The sequence below is a fragment of the Nelumbo nucifera genome, chromosome 1, assembly GCF_055504915.1.
Source record: "Nelumbo nucifera cultivar China Antique chromosome 1, China Antique-T2T, whole genome shotgun sequence".
NCBI lineage: Eukaryota > Viridiplantae > Streptophyta > Magnoliopsida > Proteales > Nelumbonaceae > Nelumbo > Nelumbo nucifera.
The window spans coordinates 103,301,790-103,325,635 of NC_142649.1; the positions used below are offsets into that span (position 1 = coordinate 103,301,790).

A 23,846-nucleotide genomic window follows, 5' to 3' on the forward strand; every position below is an offset into this window, starting at 1 on the left:
TCACTCCCATCTTTCCAGTGTCCTGAAGTAAATCTAGGACATATTTCCTTTGGGAAATGAAGATACCCCTTTTTGATCGGGCAACTTCAATTCCAAGGAAGTATCTGGGAGGTCCTAGATCCTTCACTTCAAACTGAGTAGCAAGGAAACCCTTCAACCTCTGGATTTCATCCTTCCAGTCACCAGTAACAATTATGTCATCCACGTATACTATCAAGGCAGCCATTTTACCTTCTCTTTTCACAAATAGTGTGTGATCTGATTGACATTGCTTGTATCCTCTCTGCTGAACCGCAACATGGAATCTGCTGAACCAAGCTCTTGGTGATTGTTTTAGCCCGTATAAAGACTTCTTCAACTTGCACACTTTTTGTTCATTTCCTTGAGCCAAAAAACCAGGGGGTTGAATCATGTAAACTTCCTCTTCAAGGTCACCATTCAAGAATGCATTCTTGATGTCAAGCTGATGTAGATCCTAATTCAGATTAGCAACAAGAGAGAAAAGAACTCTAATGGAGTTCATCTTGGCAACAGGGGCAAAAGTTTCTGCATAATCAACTCCGTACACTTGAGTAAACCCCTTTGCCACTAAGCGAGCTTTATATCTCTCCACCGTTCCATCAGCCCTATGCTTGACAGTGAACACCCATTTACATCCAACTGGATTCTTTCCCTTAGGAAGATCTACAAGTTCCCATGTGCCATTTTTATGAAGGGCATTAATTTCTTCCTTCATGGCATTTGTCCATTCAGGTGCTGAAAGAGCTTCTGCCACATTCTTAGGGATAGGGACACTGTCAATAGAGGTAAGGAAAGCACGAAATGAGGGTGAAATGTTCTCATAGGAAACAAAGTTGGAAATGGGATGTTTAGTGGTGCACAACCTAACACCTTTCCTATGAGAAATAGGAAGGTCAAGGTCATTAGCAGTAGAGGTATCAATTTCAATAGAATCATGAACATCATTGGGAGCCAAGTTACCTGAGTGGGTATGATCTTCCCCCGAGGAGTTTGATGGCACTGGAGGTACAGATTCTAGATTCTCCACAGCTCTTGAATTTGGTTGGCCTTTGCGACGATGAAAGAAGACACGAAAAGGCGGAGGATCAGGAAGAGAAGGGAGCTGAACCAGTTTCTCCTCATGCCTACGCTCCCCCTGAGGAGAAACAGGAAAAAAAGGCTCATCCTCAAAGAAAGAAACATCCATGGAGACATAGAATTTCCGAGAAACAGGATCAAAACAACGACATCCCTTTTGAGTGAAGGAGTAACCAAGGAATATGCAGGGAATAGCACGAGAATCCAATTTCCCACGGGTGGGAGACAGATTTTGGATAGAGCACCGACAACCAAATACACGAGGAGGAATGGGAAGAAGGGGGGCCTTAGGAAAGAAAAGCTGATGTGGGGCTTTGTACTCTAACCAACAAGAGGGCATACGGTTAATGAGGTAGGCAGAACAAAGAACAGCCTCAAGCCAAAAACGTTTGGGGACATTCATATGGAGTAGTAAACCCCGAGCCACTTCAAGGAGATGTCGGTTCTTCTGTTCAGCCACACCATTTTGTTGTGGTGTTTGGGCACAAGAGCTACGGTGAAGTGAACCACGTGAAGCAAAGAACTCCGTGAGATCACTATGAAAAAACTCTTTCGCATTGTCTGACTGAAAAATTTGGATTTCAGTCTGAAATTGAGTGAAGACCATCTGCTGAAAATCTTGGATAATTTTTGGTACTTTCTCCTTGGTTCGCACCACTCTCAGATGGTAAAGTAACAGGGCCCCATACATCAGAATGAACAATGTGAAAAGGAAATTCAGATTTACTATTTTTTTGAAGAAAATGAGTTCTACAATGTTTACTTAACTGACACGTTTGACAAGAGAAATCTGAAACGAACATTGACTTAAACAGTTACGGAAATACAACTTTTAAAGATTCAAAAGACAAATGAACAAGGCGACAATGCCATAAATAAACTTGACTCTTACAGGACTGATTCATAAACTCTGTAACATGAAGACCAGCCTTATTCTCCAGCATGTAAAGTCCATCAACCATACGTCCCCTACCAATCGTCCTCCCTGAGGCCAGATCCTGAATCACACAATGAGAAGGGAAAAAAGTCACTCAGCAGTTTATGGAATTAGTAACACTACTAACAGAGAACAAATTAATGGGAAATTTTGGAACATGTAGGACATCAGAGAGGGTAAGGTCAAGGGGAAGAGAGATGGTTCCTTGACCAGCTATGGAAGTGTATGATCCATCAGCTAGTCTCACCTTGTCTCTTCCAGAAAGAAGGTTATAGGTTTTAAAGTAAGAGGGCGTACCAGTCATGTGTTTTGACGCTCCAGAATCAATGATCCATGGAGAGTCAAGGGTGTCAGAAGCAACATGGAAAGCTGTGGCAGAGTTACCTGACGTAGATGCAAATGAGGTTGAGGGAGGAGCATCCATCTGACGAATTGCTCCACCATAGAGCTCTAAATGGTCACGGAAGGAATTCATAATATCCTCCCTCGGGTCAGATCCAGAGAGATGTGTCTGAGTCACAGTAGGGATGGAGGGCTGATTTTCCCGAGTAGCCATGTTGGCCATGTTGTATTTCTTTGTACCTTGCTGTCTGGACCTTTTATTCACATCTGAACCTTGCTTCTTATTCAGATCTTGAGCCCATTTTGGTTTCCCATGAAGATCCCAACAGGTATCTTTGGTGTGTCGGGGTTTCTGGCAATGAGTGCACCACAATATGTCCTTATCTTCTATTTTTTTCTAGAGATCTCCTTTCCTGGAAGAAGGTCCCACACTAGTAGAGACACCCCCTTTTGCTGCCAACACAACTGCATCCCCACCAGGGCTGTTCATCAAATTCCTTTTGTTCTCTTCAGATTGTACAAGAGCATAAACTTCCTAAACTGATGGAAGATCCTTAGAACTGAGAATTTGTACTCTGATAGATTCATACATAGGATTCAGACCATGTAAGAAGGCAAACACTCTTTGCTGGGAGACAAGTTTCTTGTACAGTTTTGCATCCTCATCACACTTCCAATCCACATTCTGGTAATGGTCCAACTCCTTCCAGACAGAAGTCAAGTCAGAGTAATATACTGATAAACACCTCTCCCTCTGTCTACAAGTAGACGATTCTGCCTGCAGTTGATAGATCTTGGCATAGTGTCGCAGTTCTGAATATGTAGATTTTGCTTGTTCCCAGATCTCATTTGCAGTTTCAGCCCACATGAAATTCTTCCTTATTTGAGGTTGCATGGAGACCAAGAGCCAAGACATAACCATACTGTTCTCCTGATTCCATCTATCATATTCAGCACTCCCAGAGTGTGGTTCTTTAATTTTCCCATTAATATAGCCTATTTTCCCCCTTGTAGTGATGTATAACTTGATTCCTTTTGACCACTCTAGGTAATTTAGACCATCAAGAGGGACAACAGCCATAGGAAAGGATAGGTCACCACCCCCACTCATTCCATTCAGCATTGAAGAAACTCCAAATGTGGCTAAATCTTCACCACTCATGATTTCAGGTTTAAAAAACAGCACCCAAAGAAGGAGCATTGCCTCACAGAGCTGTTACAGAAGGCACTAGGCACTTCCTGACCTTCAGTCCACTAAAAAGACTGCTACTGCAGCACACAAACAGGTCCTTATGACCTACGGTTTCACAGGGATCCAAGAACAAACACTGCAGTTGCAGTACATAAACAGGTCTGTATGACCTACAGTTTTATAGGAATCCAAAAGACAAACACTGCAGTTGCAGTACATAAACAGGTCTGTATGACCTACAGTTTTATAGAGATCATATGACCTTTCAACAGAATGGAAGATACAAGGTGAAGTTCACCACACACCTAATCGACAGACCTGGTACAGTGCCAACTTCAGGGCAACCGAACAGTCAATGAGATCAAAGTAAAAGAAGGAGCTACTTCAGTCCATCAACAGGGTAGCCGAACAGCAGTAACACAAAAAGGAACACCACAGTCGAATATTAGGGCATCAACAGTCCATCAATGGGTGCAAAGAAAAACAAAAAAAAACTTCAGTTGAATACCAGGGCACCCGAACAGTAGATGAACAGTAGATAATACCTTCTTGAACATCAGATGATAGCCTCTCTGCATCCGAACAGTCAATGTTGGCAGACTTCTTTGAACATCAGATAGGAAACTCTCTATAACCAGAACTGCTTTCTGCGCAGGAAGATGAAAAGTCAGGCAGGCATCTTCTTGCTTAAGGTCGAACAGCAGATGGATACGGTTGGGAGATGAAGAGACTGACTGCTCGACATTGGAGGATGAACAAATCAGATTAGCTTGACATCACCCTTCAGGCCTGGATGACTTGCTCTGATACCATGTTGAGCAAGAGAAGAGAAGAGAAAAGAGAGGAGAGAAAGAGAGGAGAGGCGAGAGGACTGAGAGCCCAAAAGAACCCTGCAGGCGTGTGCAGTATGTTATTATTTATATTAGGCTGGTCGTACAACATAAAGTATGAAGAAATTACAAAAGTACCCTTGCGGTACTAAACATGTCTACAACAACATCTGTCAACAATGACTATTCTAGATATACATGGGTGTATCCCATGCGGTTTAGGGATGAAGTACCAAAGATTGTAAAAGATTTCCAACACATGATATTCACCCAATTTCAGACACATCCAATTTTTCTAGTCTGACAATGCCAAAGAATACTTCCACAGTGATCTCACGGAGTTCTTTGCTTCGTGTGGATCTATCCGCCGTAGCTCTTGTGCCAAAACTCCTCAACAAAATGGTGTTGCAGAAAGAAAAAACTGCCATCTACTTGAAGTGGCTTGTAGATTACTCATCCATATGAGTGTTCCAAAACGTTTTTGGTTGGATGTTGTGTTATGTGCTACCTATCTCATCAACCTTATGCCATCTCGGGTGATAGGGTACAAAGCCCCTCATAAGCTCCTATTCCCTGAAGCCCCCATTTTTTCTATTCCCATTCGTGTGTTTGGTTGTTTTGTTCAAAACTTGTCTCCTACCCATGGTAAGCTTGACCCTCGTACTCTTCCTTGTGTATTCTTGGGCTATCCTTCTTCTCAAAAGGGTTACCATTGTTTCGATTTTGTTTCTTGGAAATACTATGTTTCTGTGGATGTGTCTTTCTTTGAGAGTGATCCTTTCTTTTCGATTTCTCCTCAGGGGGAGAATAGGGTGGAGGAGAAACAATTTCAAGTGCTACCTCCCTTACTTGACCCTTTTCCGTTCCGTGTCTTTCTCCATTGCCACAAGGGTCAGTCGCGTTCAAAAGCTGTGGAGCAACTTGAAACTGTACCGCCAACATCATTAGATTCACTGAGGACAGATCCATCCCACCAGGTATTATTATTCCTGTTGACATTCCTGATCCTATTGCTATTGATTCATTTTTTTTTATCAGTTTTGCTACTGATTCTTTTTCTGCCAATGACCTTGACATCCCTATTGCACAAAGGAAGGGAGTTAGGTCCTCTACCACCAAACATCCTATCTCCCACTTTATCTCATATGAGAACATCTCATCCTCCTTTCGTGCTCTTCTCTCTTCCATTGACAGTGTCCCTATCCCCAAAAATGTGGTAGAAGCTCTTTCAGTACCTGAATGGATAGATGCAATGAAAGAAGAGATGGATGCCTTACATAAAAATGGTACATGGGAATTAATGGACCTTCTTGTGGGAAAGGAACTGGTAGGGTGCAAGTGGGTTTTTACAGTAAAGCATAGGGCTGATGGTATAGTAGAAAGGTACAAAGCTCGGTTGGTGGCGAAAGGGTTTACTCAGGTGTATGGAGTAGACTATGCAGAGACATTCGCTCTAGTTGCTAAGATGAATTTTATCACAATTATTTTTTCTCTTGTTGCTAACCTTGATTGGGTTCTCCATCAGTTAGATATTAAAAATGCCTTCCTGAATGGTGATCTTGAAGAAGATGTCTACATGGTGCAACCTCCTGGTTTCTATGCTTAAGACCAAGAAAAAAAGGTGTATAGGTTAAAGAAGTCCTTGTATGGACTAAATAAAACAATCACCGAGAGCTTGGTTCAACAAGTTTCACCTAGTTGAACAACAGATTGGTTATAAACAGTGTCAGACTGATCATACATTATTTGTGAAAAAAGGAGAGGGAAAAATTGCAGCCTTGATAGTGTATGTTGATGACATAGTGGTCATGGGCGACTAGAAGGTGGAAATTCAGAGACTAAAGGAGTTCCTAGCCACCCAGTTTCAGGTGAAGGATCTAGGTCCCTTGAAGTATTTTCTTAGAATTGAAGTGGCCCGTTCGAAAAAGGGGATCTTCATTTTTCAAAGAAAATACATCCTAGATTTATTATAGGATACAGGAAAACTTGGAGTCAAGCCTGCTGACTCCCCCATTGATCCAAACCATAGATTAGGTGATTGTCAATGTGAAACTATCAAGGATGTAAAACAATTCCAGAGGCTTGTGGGCAGACTATTATATTTGTCTATGACATGACCAGACATTGCTTACACTGCGGGTGTTCTTAGCCAATTCATGCATGCTCCTAAGACTATACACTTAGAGGCAGCCGATAGAATCCTCAAGTACCTAAAGAAGTTCCTAGGGGCTGGTTTACTTTTCCAGAAGAATGGCCATTTGAAGGTTGAGGTGCATATAGATGCTGACTGGGCCGGATCAATTGATGATAGAAAGTCTACTAGTGGGTATTGTACCTTTGTGGGAGGAAACCTTGTCACGTGGAGAAGCAAGAAATAGAATGTTGTGGCGAGGTCTAGTGTTGAAGCTGAATGTAGAGCAACGTCCCATGGAGTGGCTGAAGTTATATGGATAAAGAACTTGTTGAATGAGTAGGGATTTCCTGTTGATGGCCCCATATCCTTGTATTGTGATAACAAAGCTGCTATCAACATTGCTGCCAACTCAGTGCTTCATGATAGAACTAAACATATTGAGGTTGACAAGCATTTTATTAGGAAAAAAATTATAAATGGGGAAGTGTGCACTCCATATGTCAGTTCCATAGATCAACTTGTAGAGATCTTTACCAAGGGATTACATCATCTGCAACACAATGATTTATGTGACAAGTTGGGCATGATTGATATCTATGTCCCAACTTGAGGGGGAATGTTGAAATCAGTTATTTATTTATTTTGTTCTTTAGTGCCGCAAGGGCACTCTTGTAAATCCTCTTATCTTTATTATTAGTTGGGTCGCTCTAGTATAAAACCTAATAGCTGGCACCGCCAATCATAAGTTTAGAATCCATTTTTTTCTTCTCTCTTCTCTCTTCTCTCTTCCTCTTCTTTCTTCATCCTCTCTTCCTCTCCTCTGATATCTCTAGCCTAGAAAACAATAGAGTTCCTAGAGAGATAATATGGTGGGTCTTGAAAAGGAAAGGGGTTTCAAATAATTATATAGACTTAATTAAGGATACGTATGAGGGTTGGCCTTGGCGCAATAGTTGGGTTGCTCCATTGCAACCTGGGTGACCAGGGTTCATATCTTGAAAACAGCCTCTTTGTATGTGCAAGGGTAAGGCTTACATCTGTCCCTCCCCAGACCCACATTGGCAGGAGCCTTGTGCACTGGACCGTTCTTTTAAGGATACAATGAGGGTGCAACAACCAATATCAGAACACAAATGAGAGAAACATCAGATTTTATAGTTACAATGGGTCTTCACCAAAGTTCAGCACTTAGCCATTATGTATTTTTGTACTGGTCATGGATAAATTGACTATACATGTTTAGGAGGACCCATATTGCATGTTGTTTTTTGATAACATTGTTTTAATTGATGAAACTAATGAAGGATTCAATGAAAAATTAAGCTTATAGTCAAATGCTTTGGAAAGAAGTTTTCAAATAAGTAGGATTAAAACATAATGTATGATATGTAAATTTAATAATAATAGGAGTGCAAATCAAGGCACACTTAGGATTGGAGACCAAGAGATAACTTAATGTGACCTTTTCCAGTACCTTGGTTTGATAGTTCATAACAAGGGAGGGATTGAGGAGGATGCTTGCCATAGAATTAGAGTAGGGTTGACAAAATGGAGGGTGCATCTTGAGTTTTATGTGATAAGAAAATACCACTTATGCCTCGTTCGTTTTTCGGGAAGTAGGGGCATGTAAGTTGGTAGGTCCATGGAAAAGAAATAAACCCAAGTTCGTTTTTCGGTATGTGTGGGTCCCACGGAAAAGAATGATTCCCAAGAGACTCATTTACCTGGGGAAGTAATACTGTCCTCAAACTTGGGTAAATTACCTACCCATGTGCATGGTTCAAAGTATCGATACGCCCCTGTGTATCGGCAAGGGTGTATTGGTACTTAACAACACATGCTCAATGTTTTTTTTTTTTGTTTTTTCATTCAAAATATGATTTTTAAAGACGTTTTTTAATGGTTTTTTATTGAAATAAACCAAGGTCTCGAAACACCTGTAAATAGGTGTACCAAGACCAAAAGATACGATATGATACGCCCTATACGGGGGCATATTGTATTGATACTTTGAACCTTGCCCATGCGTGCTGAAAATCGCTAATAAATGATGGGACAATATTGTCCCTTCAATAATGTCACCTTTTTGGATAAATCAGTCATTGTACACCTTTACCTGGGGAATAAAAGAACACTGGGAAGTGCTCTTATCTGGGCAAGTATTTCCCAGGAAACACTTGCCTGGATAAGTGCATTTACTCAGGTATGTCATTTACTGAGACGCAAATGAGGCCTTAGATTAAAAGGAAAATTCTATAAAACAATTGTAAGGCCAGCTATGTTGTATGAGGCAGAGTGTTGGGAAGTCAAGAAACAACATGTCCAAAAATTAAGTGTGGAAAAAATGTGCATGTTGAGTTGGATGAGTGGAAAAACTAGAAAGGATATGATAAGAAATGAAATCATTTGAAGGAACTAGGAAGTAGCTTATCAAAAAAAAAAAGAAAAAAAAACTAGGAGTAGCTCCGATAGGTGATAAAATGAGAGAAAGTCCATTTAGATGGTTTGGACTTGGTCATGTGCTTAGAAGACCATCAACAACACCTTTAAGAAATTATTTGTTGCAAGTTGAAGGGGCTAGGAATGGCTAGGGGTAGACAAAAAAAGGCATGGATAGAAGTAGTAAGCAATGATTTTAAGCGCTGATAATTTAACAATGGATATGGCATGAAACAGAACAGAATGGTGAAACAGGATTTATGTAGCTGACCCCATATAGTCAGGATAAGGCTTGGATGATGATAATTATGATGACTTCAAATCCTCTCTTTGACTGTCATGCAAACTTTAGGACAGACCGGAAAGAAAGGAACAATAGACTCTTCAATGAAAACAGGTCCAAGGAGGAGCTAACTGAAGCCATCTAAGTGAGAACTGCACATCGGGTAAAAACTTTGGAGTTATTCAAAGACTTTTCAGTCAATGACATTATTAAAACTTTGCCTGAAGAAATACAAACAGGTAGACACAGTGAAGAGGTGAGAATGAACTAGAAGCCCCCAACTGTAAATAATCTGAAGTTGGACTTTGATGGCAGTTCTATGTTCAATCCAAGAACAGGCATTGGGGGAGTGATTAGAGATCACCAAGGATTGGTGGTAGTGATGTCATTTAGGTCCAATTGGCTTAGGAGACTTGGTCAAGGCTGAAATTTTGGCATTCTTACAAGGAATGAGATTAGCACTACAGCTTGGTCTCAGAGACTTGGAAGTTGAAGAGATTCACAACTAGTCATTCATTGGGCAAAGCAAGTCAAATCAGCACCACGGAAATACAGACGTGATTTTATGGAAATTGATGTAATTGCAAAGCGATTAAATTCTAGTTTCAGCTGGGTGAGAAGAGCTGCAAATGGGGTGCAGATGTTCTAGCTAAACAGGAAGTTGACAGACCTAACTAATTCTGGGCAAGTTTGTGAACTCTTGTGGCCAGGGTGTGTCAGTTGTATTAAGTTTTAATTTATTAGTGAAATCCTTTTTCTGATAAAAAAAAGAAAGTGGGTCCATTGGTTTCTGCCATGGATGTTTTTTCAGAGTATCAAATGGATCAGAAGACATTGCTTTCCATTTGATTATCATAAAAAAAAGCTTTCAGGAATTTGAGGTGCCTTGAGGATCACTAGCAAGGTTCCTTTTGTTTTTGAGATTTATGGTGTTGTAGATTTTGTTAGAGCAGAGATCCTTGTTCTTAAGGACATTGCTATTCTCTCCGTTTTCAGGGGATTGTGGTCTAGGGAGATGAATGTATTGTGAACTTGTGATTGATTGGTAAGGGGCACAGCTAATGGCCTATGGTGGTCAGCTTATTTCAACAAAAGACCTTCACTTGGCATTCCTAGGTTGAACATCGTGTTCATGCAGCTTGTGGTCCTGCATAACATTTTATCTGGTGACCTTGCTAGACAATGTGTTAGTGAAATAGAGTTGGTGTGAGTATTCTTTACTGGTGTAGTCTTTCCATTTCCTTATTTCACTGCTTCATCTCTGAGTCCTTTATTTTTATCACTGTTGCCTTTTTTGACATCTTTCCCTTGTCTCCTTGATAAAATGCCATTACTATTAAATATAAATTAATAAAATAAAAAGCCTGCCATTTTTAAAAGACAATAGAGTCTTTTCTCCGGTGATAAATATTTGTGCAATCTGGTCCTAAGCATGGTTTGCAATATTGGCATTTTTGGTGATATATCCCCATTTGCTAGGTGGCAATATGAAATTTTCCGGGAATCTTTTTTTCTTCATATATCCCCAATATTTTGCCAATATATCAGTGATATTTCAGATTTCATTGTAGAGTATATATTTAAAATTTAAAATTTTAGAATATTATTAAAAGCTTTTCAATATTTCATTAAAATCATCATAACTTTTTAAAAAGAAGAGATGGCTAAAGACCAAAAGGGAGACAAAGAGAAACATACCTATTATACTCTTAATTTTTCCTATTTGATTTATATATCTTTACTACGGTTTTGGGCCTTAAATGTGCAATTATATTTCTTTTATTAACTAATTCCATGTTTCTAGAAAACTTTTCTGATTTTTTAGATTTTCCAAATATCTTAGTAAAATTAGCAAAATACCTCTGAAATTTCTCCAACTCTACATGGTGAAATGTTCATGGATACCGAAACTACAAACCATGGTCCTAAGTAGCATAAATGTCTTGGTCATTATCTTATTAATAACTAGTACTTTTATATGTGGACTTCTTGAAGTCTGTTTGATCTACAGGGACATGCACATGCATAAGGGCTCATGAAACTAGAAGCTTTTCAGATTTGATGGCTGCTCCCTGCTGCTTGACACTTGATTTACTCCCTAGGCTCCATTTGGTAAGAGTGCAAATACAATGTTCAGTGTACATACAAATGTGCAAGGTTCATGAAAATGACAGCACTTGTATTTTCACTGAACATATTTGTATTTACCCACTTCCCAAGCGCAGCCCTAGTTACAAAGTGTGTCATGGATGAGGAAATTCTTATGCCTTCAGGCTTTTTCCTTTTATGATATTGATCCTTGAAATGTTAAGGAAAATAATAAAATCCTCTGACTTTGTTAGTTTGACAAGAGGAAAAAACTTGCAAACCCTTCTGGTTTTGTAGCACTATAGTGTAGAGCATCTGGTTATGTCTTCACTGAGAAAGGTTTGGAATTGAGCTGGATGATTCATTTATTTTAGTTTTAAAGGAAAGATGAAAATGAAATGTATGCTGGGTTTGAAGGAAAAAAACATAGGATTATGTTTTTCTTACTAAAGGTAATCTGACCGTCCTGTATTGAAAAATTTTCTACAGGGTTAGTTTTGAGTTGGAACCCGGAGCAGTTGGAAACACAACTGACTTCAGGGAAGCAAATAAGAGGATTGAATGGGGCTTAAAAAAGGCAAGATCTTTTTATCAGTGCTTTGACCTTCCTTTCTTCCCAATAAATGGTTAGACTATTGAAGAGGGCTCATTTCGACTTATACAAGCTTTGTTCCTTGCACTGTATTAAATATTGATCAATATGTTCCAGGTTGTTGGTGGATCAGAACATACTCTACGTGCAAAGCTCACACTTTCACAGGAATCACATGGTAAGACTTCCTCTTTCTGATTATAGCTTCATACACATATGTGCTGCATGCTTACTATGGTTTCTTGGATCACTGTTTTAAAGGTGTGCGAGGCTTACGCCTGGAGGTGTGCCTCCAGGCGAGGTGCTCCCAAAACGCCCTGAGGCATATGCCAGAGGCGCTGACACCTCTGAGGCGGCGTGCTAGAGGCATACGCCTCTTGCGCTTTGATGCGCCTCATGCACATCTTATATAAAAAGACAGAAAAAAAAAGAAAAAAAGAAAAAAGACGGAAAGGAAAGGAAAGAAAAAGAATGGGAAGGGAAAGAAAAAGAAAGAGAAGAAAAAAAGAGAAGGAAAGAAAAGAAAAGGAGAGGGAAGGGAAGAAAAGATAAGGGGAAAGAAAGTGGTTTGCCCTTTCAACTAATGTTATGCATCTTTATTCTTCTTAACATAAAAGATTTTTATTAAAAATTAAAAAAAAAAAAAGAGATCCCCCCTTCCTCTTCATCCTCCTAACCCTCTCCTCTTAAGGAGGCTTATGCTTCCTTGTGTTCGGGAGGCTTACACCTCTAGGTAGTGGAATGCCTCGCATCACACCTCCGCGTTTTAAAACATTGTCTTGGATTTCTTGTAAATTATTGATTGTAATTTGTTTCTGTACAGGAAATATCATGAGGGAAGCTGGACCAGTAAGCATGACCTTCGCAATACCTATGTACAATGCTTCCAGGCTTCAGGTGAAGTAGTCTTTCAATAATTGCAATCTGCATTATCTACCTACCTACCTACCTACCCACCTACCTATATGTTTCCATTACACCAAGGCAATGACCCCCTTATATGTGAGCTCGGATCTCCTGGAAGCAAAAACTCTACACACACATAATCCAACTGCACATGGGGAATATCGCCCATACATGTATGTTAAATTCATAGGTAGATGTAGCTGGATACCCATGCTTGCAGGAGATTCCGGTGCTTTGTGTGTATGTATGTATGTGTTCGTGAGTTTATGAAGTAAAGGTGCACTATAGTGATTGTGTTTTCTAATATTCAGTACAGATGATCTTCCATGGTATGGCACGTTATTTGGATTTTGTAGCCCTTTATACCCAAGTTTTTGCCATTTTTAGCATTATTCTCTTGAGGAATTTCCCTCTGTTTTTGAGTTGATTGGGATATTTTTTTGTTTCATTTTTCTTCTTTAGTTTGTGTCTGTAAACATATATTCATAGGTTCTCCCCCTTTGACCAATGTAAATATACTTAAAAATCCATTTTGGAACTCCTTTTCCTTCTTGGTTTCTGTTTTGCTGTGTTTCAGTCTTTTTCTTATAGGTCATGCCCATTAAATTTTGTATCTTCTTTTTATCTTTTGTTAGCACATAGTTCTAAAGTTACTGAAACAAATAAAATGAACAAAAATGGAGGCTTGTGGTAATCTGTGACAGAGGTATTTTCCATTGTTTATAGTAGCTGAGGTAATTTTCTTGGACACTATTTGTCAAATTGTTTTTCTTTTTCTTTTTCCCCTCTTGAAGAATTAATTTAGTAGCCAAAGTGTGTCTTTTGTATTTTTTCTTGTCATTGTTCAGCTTTATGTACTAATTTCATTTGTTTTTACTTGAAGAATTTACCTTTTTAATAAAAAAAAGTTAGCATATCAATACACTTTAAGGTGTTAATGTTGTTTCGCAAGGGTTTCTTGAGTGTTTCTTAGTAATTACAACTTTGTGCAATACCGTGTTTTTTTATCAAGTTTTTCTGAAGTATGTTCCTAGTTGGGGATTCTAGTGAAAAAACCTACTTTCATAATTAGAGGTTCTGGACTCCAAAATTCATCCAATGACTATGTGGAGGTGAGGATTTGTTGGTTAATATGGGGCATGTCAATTACATGATGGAATCAATTCTGATACCAATGGCCTTAACATTAGATTTTACCCCTCCTTTTTTATCTCCTTCAGTATGCTGAAGTACCATATTAATATTATGTAATTATTTTCTTCTATGAATGCTTCTCAAGGTGCCTAGTTCCCTTGCTTTATTGATGCAGGTAAGATACCTACAGATAGAAAAGAAGACCAAGACCCACAATCCATATCGATGGGTAAGATATGTGACACAAGCAAATTCATACGTTGCTCGCATATGACCTTTTTCATTTTTTTTCTTTTCCATTTCTGTCTTATTTTTCTTCTTAAGTGCATCAAAATGGTTAGAAAGGTTAAATGAGAAAGAAACTTGCTTTCAGTTACAATTTGAGAACTATATTAAGCAATATAGTACTTGTTCAGTTCATTTTAAGAGCTATATTGACTCACTAAACCCTCCTACTAACTGGTTGACTGACCACTCGCTCTTTAGTTTATTCTACCACCGCACTGGTGTGACCTATTTAGTCATAGATGCACACGTAGCTGCATTGCCTGCATTAACATGTGACGCAGCTAGCTGAAACTTGTATGTTCATTTTTTTTCCTTGGGCTCAGTTTGGAAGGAGTATAAATACCAATATGCAGAGTGTAAAACCTTGTATCTTGTATTATTTTGTTATGTATTTCTACTATATATATTTGTATTTGTACTCTTTCCAAACTAAGCCTTGGGGAATCTTGGGCCAATGTCTTGAGGTGTAAATATGACCAAACAGATGACAACTAAACGATGCTTGGGCACTCTATTTGTCCTTACTAGACAACCATTATTTTAAATTTTAGTGTAATTTTGGTTTCCTGGTTATGGCAAAAGACATGAAATATGTGAAATTTTGGGTGAATTTATTTCGGCCAAAATTTCGGCAAATATTCCAAAATTCTGGGATTTCGATGATCAATCTTGCCTGAAATTTTGGATATACAATTAACACTAATAAAATCAATAAATATAAATATTATGAATTCATGATGCTGGAAAGGTGTGATTCTGGGATATTTGTGGGCTATTGTGCGATTTTGGTGATAGCTATAATCCTTTAGCAGGAGGTTTAACTCTCTTGAGCTAGGCTTATATGGCTTCTATAATATCAGTCAAGCTCACAATGAAAACTATTTGCTTTGGAAGAAGTAGATTTTTCAGATCAAATGATCTGGATTATTTGATATCAGCAGCGAGACGGGATCTGCTCCTCACACTTGGTTGCCTCACATGCACATCCATCGTGCATTGGGAACATTTCCTGTGAATAATAACTTAAAAGTATGGGAGATGTTCTCAATGCATGGTAGGATGTGCGTGTGAGGCGCCGCCCTCTGTGAGGGGGGGGGGGAGGAAGTGTGGGCAGCAACTGAGGCAGCAGCTGTAGCAACTTTCCTAGGTCTCATCTCAAACCAAATGGGTTGCCTGGATTCTGCTGGGAGAGTATCCTTTCGTATAAAAAAAAGCTGCCAAATCTGAGATAAATCTCGACAGATCGGTGTTTTTCAAGCATTGGATACGATTTCATCTTGCTTTATCAGATTGAAGATATTCCAAAATCTCGATGTTATTTTGTAGCTCGTATAGAGTCATATTGAGTTCTGAGGTGGTACATTAAATCCAACTGCAGGAATAGTGGTAGAATCAAATGGTCTTAGAAAGTTGAGATATGGTTGAATTCCTAAATGCTTCCGTCAGTTTTGGCTAGAAAAGCAACAAGAATCTTCTACCGTGAAAAAATTATGATGTCAGAAGGACATAATACGGGAAAAACTTACAAACAATCAACCGGGATTATAAAGCTGGTAACCAATCAGGTGGGTTTTCATCAAAATTCAGGGTTATGATTGGTCATAGATTTTCCCTTATTTGAAAACTAATTATCAGCTATCTTCTAGCTGCCAGAGAGAAAGCGAGGTGATTATGAGCTACAGATGTGGAGAGCAGGGCCCTAAAGTTTTTCCTGGATTGTGAGATTTTTGAGTCAGGCTCTCATCTCAGGTGATTGAATATTGATGTTGTTCACAACCCAAGTCTCTGGAGGTTCTCAGCCATAAGGGGGCACTGTAGAAGATATTAGATTGTTGAAATCTCGATTTGCCCTATGCGTCTTCTCTCAGTTCCTCGATCAGTTAACAATCTTGCTCATGAGATCCCTAAGGCTGCGTTTGGAAATAATGCAAATAGAGTGTAAATCCCGGTTTAGGGTAAATTTGCATTCTCGTTCACTTTTGCTTGTGTTTGGCTACATTACATTTATGCATTGACAAATGATACAAAACGTAAGTTTTAATGCAATTTTACATTGATAATAAGATGTAAAAGTACATCAATAAAAAAGAAGTAAATTTGCATTCAAGTGGGCTTTTGATAAAAAAAGGCATATGTTTTATTGGAATTCATGTTTGTTTTCCATTATAGCTAAAAATCTGTTTGATAAGAAGGTAAATTTATCAATGCAAAACTAACCCAACTTTACAATTTATATGGACCATTTTATACTCTACATATTTGCGTCATTTCCAATACAGCCTAAATATTATAAAATGTGTATTTTCTTATAAATGATGGGCACCCCTTCCCTATTGCATCTCTAGAACCATCTCCATGGACTATGATATGATGTATCCTCCTTAAGTTTCTTATTGAATTTCGCTTAATGGAGGTGGTTATGAGTTGTTAAGTATTTGCTTCAACGACCAATTTGCGCGTTTCCTCTGGAAAGCTCAGCCATCATAAATCATTGAGAGGCCTCATGGATTAATGTTGAGAATCTTTTGATAAACCCTAATAGCAATGGGGTCCCCACAGGGTACAGTTAAGCGACTCTCGACGGTATTGGGCCAGATGAGATATGTGGGCCCATGTATACGGACGTGACGGGGAGGATCATGATTGACTGGCCCAATATTAAGGCTGAACCATAGATTATTCAATTCAAACTATTTAACTGTTCCATTCAATCAATGAAACCATGAAAGGCGATGTAATTACTAATATTACATGCATTGCAGCTTCTGCAAATCGACATTGAATTTAGTGTAATGTTCTTAGATCATTAAATTGCACTAATTCAGTAAGACACCAAACCAGAAATCAAACAGTAATCTGATAGGATAACCAGGAACTAAGCCAAATAAAAACCCAAAGAACACATAATGGGAGTGACAGAGACATACTCCAAAAGGACAAATTGAGAAAGAAAAGAAAAGAGAAAGTCCCTTTAACTAGTACCCCAAGGCATAGGATTCTGAGCATGCCACAACTTAATTAAGGGCTTGTGGGTGAATCTGGTGGGGAAAGGAAAGGGAATGTGGGCAATGTGGGCTTCGGCAGAGATGGAATTTCAGGTAGAGGAGGCAATTCAGGCTTTGGCAGAGTCGGAATTTCAGGCATCGGCGGCAACTCAGGCTTTGGCAGAGTCGGAATTTCAGGCACCGGCGGCAACTCAGGCTTTGGCAGAGTTGGAACTTCAGGTAAAGGTGGCAATTCAGGCTTAGGAAAGGAAGGGATAGTCGGCAGAGTTGGTAATTCAGGCTTTGGAAGCTTGGGAACTGTCGGGAAGGTCGTGTCGAGAAGACCCCGTGCAGCCAGCACCGAATGGCCGGTCATCAATGATAAAGTGGTGAGCAGCAGAAATAGATGAAAGGCTGTTTGGAAGTGATATGCCATGATTGTGTTAACAGGTGCTTAAGCTGGAACACCTTATATTAAAAGCTGGACAAGTAATATGGCTCAGAGGTGTAAGAAAATGTTTAGTTGAGGCTCTGAATTTGGGTGAATGCATCAGTTTGTTTAGCATTTTATAGAGAGTAGAAGTACAAATTTGTAGGAGAGATCAAGGCAAAAAAAAAAAAAAAGAGTTGTTGAAAAGGTTTGGTTTCTGGTTCAACCTCTCTAGCTATCTATCACTTTGGACCAATATCAAAAACAAATCCTGGATTTGGCCAACTTGTTGGAAAAATCTGATATAGCTACGAGTAGGTGCTCCAACTTAGAAATTTGTAATTGCATTGATCCTGGGCTGTGTAGATGCTCAAACAATAACAATAGCTTGGGTCCTTAGATTAAAATCAGCGGGTTATTTTTGGCTAGTTTTGTTTGCTTTTCTCAGAAAAGATTAAAAAAGAAACTATTCTATGAACATTTGCTCAGGTCCTCAGATTTCAATACTATTTCTCCCAAACCATGAGAAAGTTAAGGTGGGTAGTGGTATTGAAATCTGAGGACCCGAGCAAATGTTCATAGAAATAGTTTTTTTTTTTTTTTCGAAGACTGTGTTTGATTGCAGTACAATTTTATTTGCATTAGTACAAATGCATAGAAGTGCAAATAAAAATAATGCAAATTTTGGTTTAATTTTGTTTTGGGTTTTATTTTTTTTCTGCTTCATATTATTTTATCTTATTTGCACTGCAATCATTGAAAATAAGATAAAATTTGAAGCAAAAATAAATCAAAATTTGCACTACCATTACGTTGCATCAGTACAACTTTATTTGCACTGCAACCAAATACATACTAAGCAAAGAAAATAATACTAGCCAAAAATAACTTCCTGATTATAATTTTTAAATAATGGAAATGCAAAGGATACACATTCTTTTTCTTGTACCCCTCAAAAATTTGTACCTTTGTTTCAGATATGTGGTGTGGGATGCATTTTCTAGGGGTTCTTAAAAACTTGACAAGACTTGTCTGAATGTTGTATTTTGGTAAGAGCACAAATGCAAAACTGAGGCAAATTTGCATTGTGGTTTGGTTTTGCAGATATTTGGTAAGAATACTGAATATGGCCTTTAATTACACTGAAAAGAAAGTAAATATATTTTAATGATATTATGAAAGAAAATTTTGCATTCCTTGTTGGTCAATGTAAAATAGGTAAGTTCTAGTCTTGAAATTTGTATTTGTATCCATCACAATCAAATGCAATACAAAATTTATCATGCAAAATGAACCAAATTTGCACTCCTAGCTACCTTCTGATCAAATTTGCATTTACATCTTAATTAACAGCCACAAGACCCTTAGCAAATCTTCAAACAACATAATTTAAGATATTAGCATTGGGAGCTAATTTGGCATTTTCTTCCTTTCCATAGAAGGAACAAATATATGTTTTAAAAGAAATACCCCTATATTTTCATTGGCAACAATGGCTTGTCTTTTCATGTGCCCCCCATTTTTCAAAATTGTTACAGGTAGCAATTAAACAATAATTTAGTTAATACATGGATAACTAAGGCTAAGGGTACTTCAATAATTATCCATTTTCCCCTCTGTAGATAACAAAAGACATTCTTGTGCTGATTGGCCTGCAAATTCGCAATCCAATTAAACGATGATTCGGTGTATAAGATTCAGTTTCACCATGTTGTGTAGGTCTCCATGATTTCAATCTTGATGATGGCAGAACTCGAAGCTTTCCATGATTTCAATCTTGATATTGGTAGAATTCGAACTCAAACATACTGGTATTTTAGAGGAATAGAACCATGGATCTCTCTCTCTCATTTTCTTTGAACATCAAAGAAATAAATGACGTTTTAGGTTTCTATTTCAATTTTCATTACAAGAAAAAGCTGAAGGAGCTCATCTATCTCTAATCATCCTACCTACAATATGTTCCAAATAGTCTTAATTCCTTATGAATTGGAATTTGAATTGTTAAATGCATTAATGCTCTTTAGAACAAAACTTCCACATGGCTCTGGTGGAAGTTTCCTTCTCACTTTTTTTGGATTTAAATTAAGGGGGGCATTCTTTTTTTGGATTTTGAGATGGGGAAAGTTGGTCAATGGGATTTTGGTTCCAATTGACCAAGAATCCCATGTTCTTTTTTCATAGTTATATGGAGACTAGAGAAAGTTTATTTTCTTAGGTATCACTTAACCGGATAAGTGATACCCATCTCCTAGGTGGGTAAATAAGTTTCCCACTTAGGGGGAAAATTGTCAACACTTGAACGAGACAAAAATATCCCTTTTAATAATGGATTTTTATGGATAAAATGGTCATTGCCTTATTTACATGAACAATAAAAGAACATGGATAAATGCCCTTATCTAGGTAAATAACTTACCTAAAAGTGAACGAGGTCTAAATGGTAATGGTGCTAGTTGTGGGAACCTGGGTGAAAGTGGAGTGGGCGATATTGTTAGAAATGGCAATGGAGAATTTTATTCTACTTTCTACAATTGCTATGGTGTTGCAACCTCTTTGTAAGCTGAGTTTTTTGCTCTTCTTGATGGACTTCTTTTATGCCATTATGGATCAGGTAGGCACAACGTGGTAAGCAAGTTCAAGTTCTCATTGAATGTGCTTACCATATTCTGCCTACTAGATCTGATCCCCTTTTATGAATTAGTTGTGGAATTGTTGAAATAGAGGTGGAGAGTGATAACGAAGATCTTATTCAAATCATCAAAGGAACTATGTCTCATCCTTGGTCAGTTGCTTACTCTTACAGAAAAATGAATCATATCGTTAGCAACATGAGCTTTGTGGTTTCACACCTTGAGAGAATGAAACAGATGTGCTGATTTCCTTGTGAATTGATTAGTTGAGTTGTAATGTGGTTTGCATGTTTATTTTGAATGAGTTGAGGTGAGAGTTTTTTGGTCTGGGCTTGGAGCAAGGTGGGCTATGTCCTCCCGTCCCCTGTTATATTTAATTTTTCTTTTAATAATGATTAATAAAATTTGTAGGTGACCAGCCCTCCACTTGGAGTAAATTTTGGGATGATAAAAAACAAAAACCAAACAAAACTTCCACATGGTGAGATATTACTAAGCACTCAGCATATCATCAACTCATTAGCTTTGATTATTGTCTTCAAGCAATATATAAACTATTTTTACATCAAATAATGATATGTGATTGGTGTGTAGGTCCAGAAGATGAGCTACCAGTGCAACCCTTCCCAACAACTCTATTTGATTTGTCCCACCAACTTTAATTTCTCCCCTCGATCTATATATAATTATAGAAACCCAAACTAGTACTAGACTCATGCATGCATGCAATTCAAACTCAAAAATCCTCAAAGGAATTGCTTCTGCAGCAGCCTTGTGCATAATTAATATACATTGTTCTCAATAAAAGCTCTCGTTATCATGGCTTATCGTTGCTGCTCATCCCTTATTGTATTACCTCTGTTGCTCATCGCTTTGCCGTTATGAGTTGAGATGTCGTCGCAGCTCGCCAACTTCTTGAGTCGGCTTTGCCTAAGCTACCCACCATCCCAACTTTGCCTAAAGCTGAATTGCCTCTCCTGCCCCAAGTTCCGGCTTTACCAAAGCCAGAGTTGCCGCCCCTACCCCAAGTCGCCAAAGTCCCCCCTCTCCCAAAGCCTGAATTGCCACCTCTGCCCCAAATCCCAACTCTTCCAAAGCCCGAGTTGCCATCTCTGCCCAAGCCCACTTTGCCTACCTTCCCTTCCCCTATCAGCCCTTGATTCCATGCTTCACATCCTGCACATCTTGGAATGCTCAAGAGAACAGGGCCTTCAGGCTTCATGCCAGTAGTAGAAGCTGAACTCCAATGGCGTATTTGATCTTTAATGCCATATAATATGCTTTGTGTTTGTTTGATTCTTCGGTGTGCTTATTTGTATTTTTCATATATTAATTCTGGTTAAAGATATGTTATGTAACAATGGGTTCTACTTGATTCCACCTCTCCAACTACAGTTCTTATTTAATTTTATTTTTGATCTTGCTCTAAAATATTTTCCAAAAATGTGGATAGGAATTTTTGAGCATCAGTACTGGATCCACCGTTTGAGACTATCTATGCCAATTAATTAAATCCAGCAAAAGGTATCATAGCTATCTTATTTTACTGTCTCCTAATAGATTCTCGAAACATAAGACAGAAGCTTTTGGGAGGTGTAAAATCGTAAGCAATTACCATCAGCAATGCCGGATACATTTGAGATTCGATTGATTGGGAAATTGAAATTTCGAAATCAAAAAGAATAGGTGGTTTCCACTTTGAATGCCTTCTATATGTTTGGAGATGGGACTCTACTAAATTTAATTCCTTTCTTTTCTAAAAACTTCTTCCATTTTGTTGGCAGTAGGTCTATCTAAATTTCCATCCAGCTAAGCCATGATTCCTTACAAATATACAAAGAAAGTTAAGTTAAAATTAGAGGTTGTAGATGAAATTAAAGCCAACTAAATTCTATTTCCTTTGATTTAGATGATCAATATATTAATACCCAACTTGATCACTGTGAGATACTATCATTGTTTGGGTATGAAGTGAAAATATTAATTCTCACAAGTCACAACCAATCAATATATATTTGTCTAAAATGAGCCAATCTGATAACAACTCTCCGTCATTTGTGGGTGACTGGGGACACAAAAATCTGATAATGAAATCTAGATTTCAAGCAGAGGCACTTGGAACAAACTCGTTTGCCACTCTGCATGCCCAGTAACAAATAGCAACTATTCTAACTTCCTAAGATGGTTAGATGGGTAAATAAACGATACCATAGACCAAAATCCAAAGCAAAGTCTGGGCCCAGATCCACGGTCGAAAAGGTAATGAAGAAACTAATGGTCAACAAAACCAATGGCTTGGATCCGGTTTGTATTGTACGTAATCACCCTGCAGATTCATGACTATGGAATTGCACAACTTTCTAATACTAATAGTTTGTTCAGCTAACACGGCAACACCATAACATGGAAGGAAGTCTGATGAGAGAGGATCGAAAACACAGACCAATGGACGTTGAACTTGAACTCACATAACAGCAGATCATCATCGTCACCAATAACCTCTCAAGACTCAAGAGTCCCTCATGATTGAAACTATAGATTAAGTAACTGGTTTGTGTCATTGATTGATTAAAAGCCAATATATGTAGGATATAACTGATCAAAAATCATCTTTTATAAACCAAACCATACATGTTTGGTCGATACCAAAAGCATTAAAACTGCAACACTACCAAACCAAAGAGGAAATCAAAGAGCCAGAATACCCCATTCAATCTCTACTTCTTCATCTATAAGACATATTAAAAGGAACAAAAAAAAAAAAAAAACTAGGAAGAAGAATTAAACTTCAATTACACTGTTGAGTGCAGAAGCAACTCAACTCGACAAATAGGGTAATGCTGCTTCTCTGACACAAGCCATCTGCAGATACAGTTCAGATGGTAGTTGTGACCACACTCCGTGATCCTTACCTCGTTTCCATCCTCGAACTCTTCCTGGCATATCGCACAAACACCTCCATCAACCCCAGCGGAAGATTCCTGCACATCTCTCGGCGCCGACGGCGGTGACCCCACCACCAACTTCTTCATTCCTTGCAGTGAAAGAGTCAAATCCGAAAGCATCTCCGCTTGCAGATCCTCGTAATTCTGCATCACACTCGGCATCGCAACTTGATACGTCTCTCTTCTTGCTCTGAAGTTAGGCCGCCTTGCTGCATATGACAGCAATCCAACTGGTACGCCATTCTATCAAGCATGGACAACATGCTACAAACGCTTCTTCCAGAAAGTCTTCTACTCTTCCTCTCCCTCTCTTCTTGCCACTGTGAAACATTATTATTTCCTTCAACCTCTAACTCTTCTCGTCCACTCACCAACTCTCTTTCAGACGACCCCATCTTTGACTCGTCCATTGTAGACATGTCTTGGTCAGATCTACACTCACTCAACGCAATACTTTATTCTTCTCTTGCTGTGATTAATTGTTTCACAGTTTCAGTGATGACTTATTTATACAAGTAGTAGTTCTTCGATTTTGACAAGGAGTTTCCTAAAATTTTCAGTCATGATCTAACTCGGCTTCTGCCTACACCG

The 23,846-nt window shown here is 38.6% G+C and overlaps 2 protein-coding genes across 2 annotated transcripts in view; one reads left to right on the top strand and one right to left on the bottom strand.

Moving 5' to 3' along the window:
- LOC104611901 (AP-4 complex subunit mu-like) overlaps positions 1-14,401 on the top strand; it is a 56,937-nt gene extending 42,536 nt beyond the window's left edge. Inside the window, exons 10-13 of the mRNA XM_010279171.3 lie at positions 11,833-11,920; positions 12,053-12,113; positions 12,759-12,832; positions 14,151-14,401. Of these exons, the coding sequence (XP_010277473.1) occupies positions 11,833-11,920; positions 12,053-12,113; positions 12,759-12,832; positions 14,151-14,249 (322 nt within the window). The 3' untranslated portion in view covers positions 14,250-14,401. The remainder of the gene's footprint in view (positions 1-11,832; positions 11,921-12,052; positions 12,114-12,758; positions 12,833-14,150) is intronic.
- Positions 14,402-23,102: 8,701 nt separating this feature from the next.
- On the bottom strand, positions 23,103-23,417 carry LOC104611967 (putative E3 ubiquitin-protein ligase ATL44). The gene has a single exon (XM_010279274.1). It carries the CDS (start codon positions 23,415-23,417, stop codon positions 23,103-23,105), a length of 315 nt encoding a protein of 104 aa, XP_010277576.1.
- Positions 23,418-23,846: the final 429 nt, after the last annotated feature.

Bases quoted from the DNA above. Each gene is read 5' to 3' on its own strand.
- LOC104611967 (XM_010279274.1), bottom strand. From the start codon at position 23,417: ATGCCGAGTGTGATGCAGAATTACGAGGATCTGCAAGCGGAGATGCTT.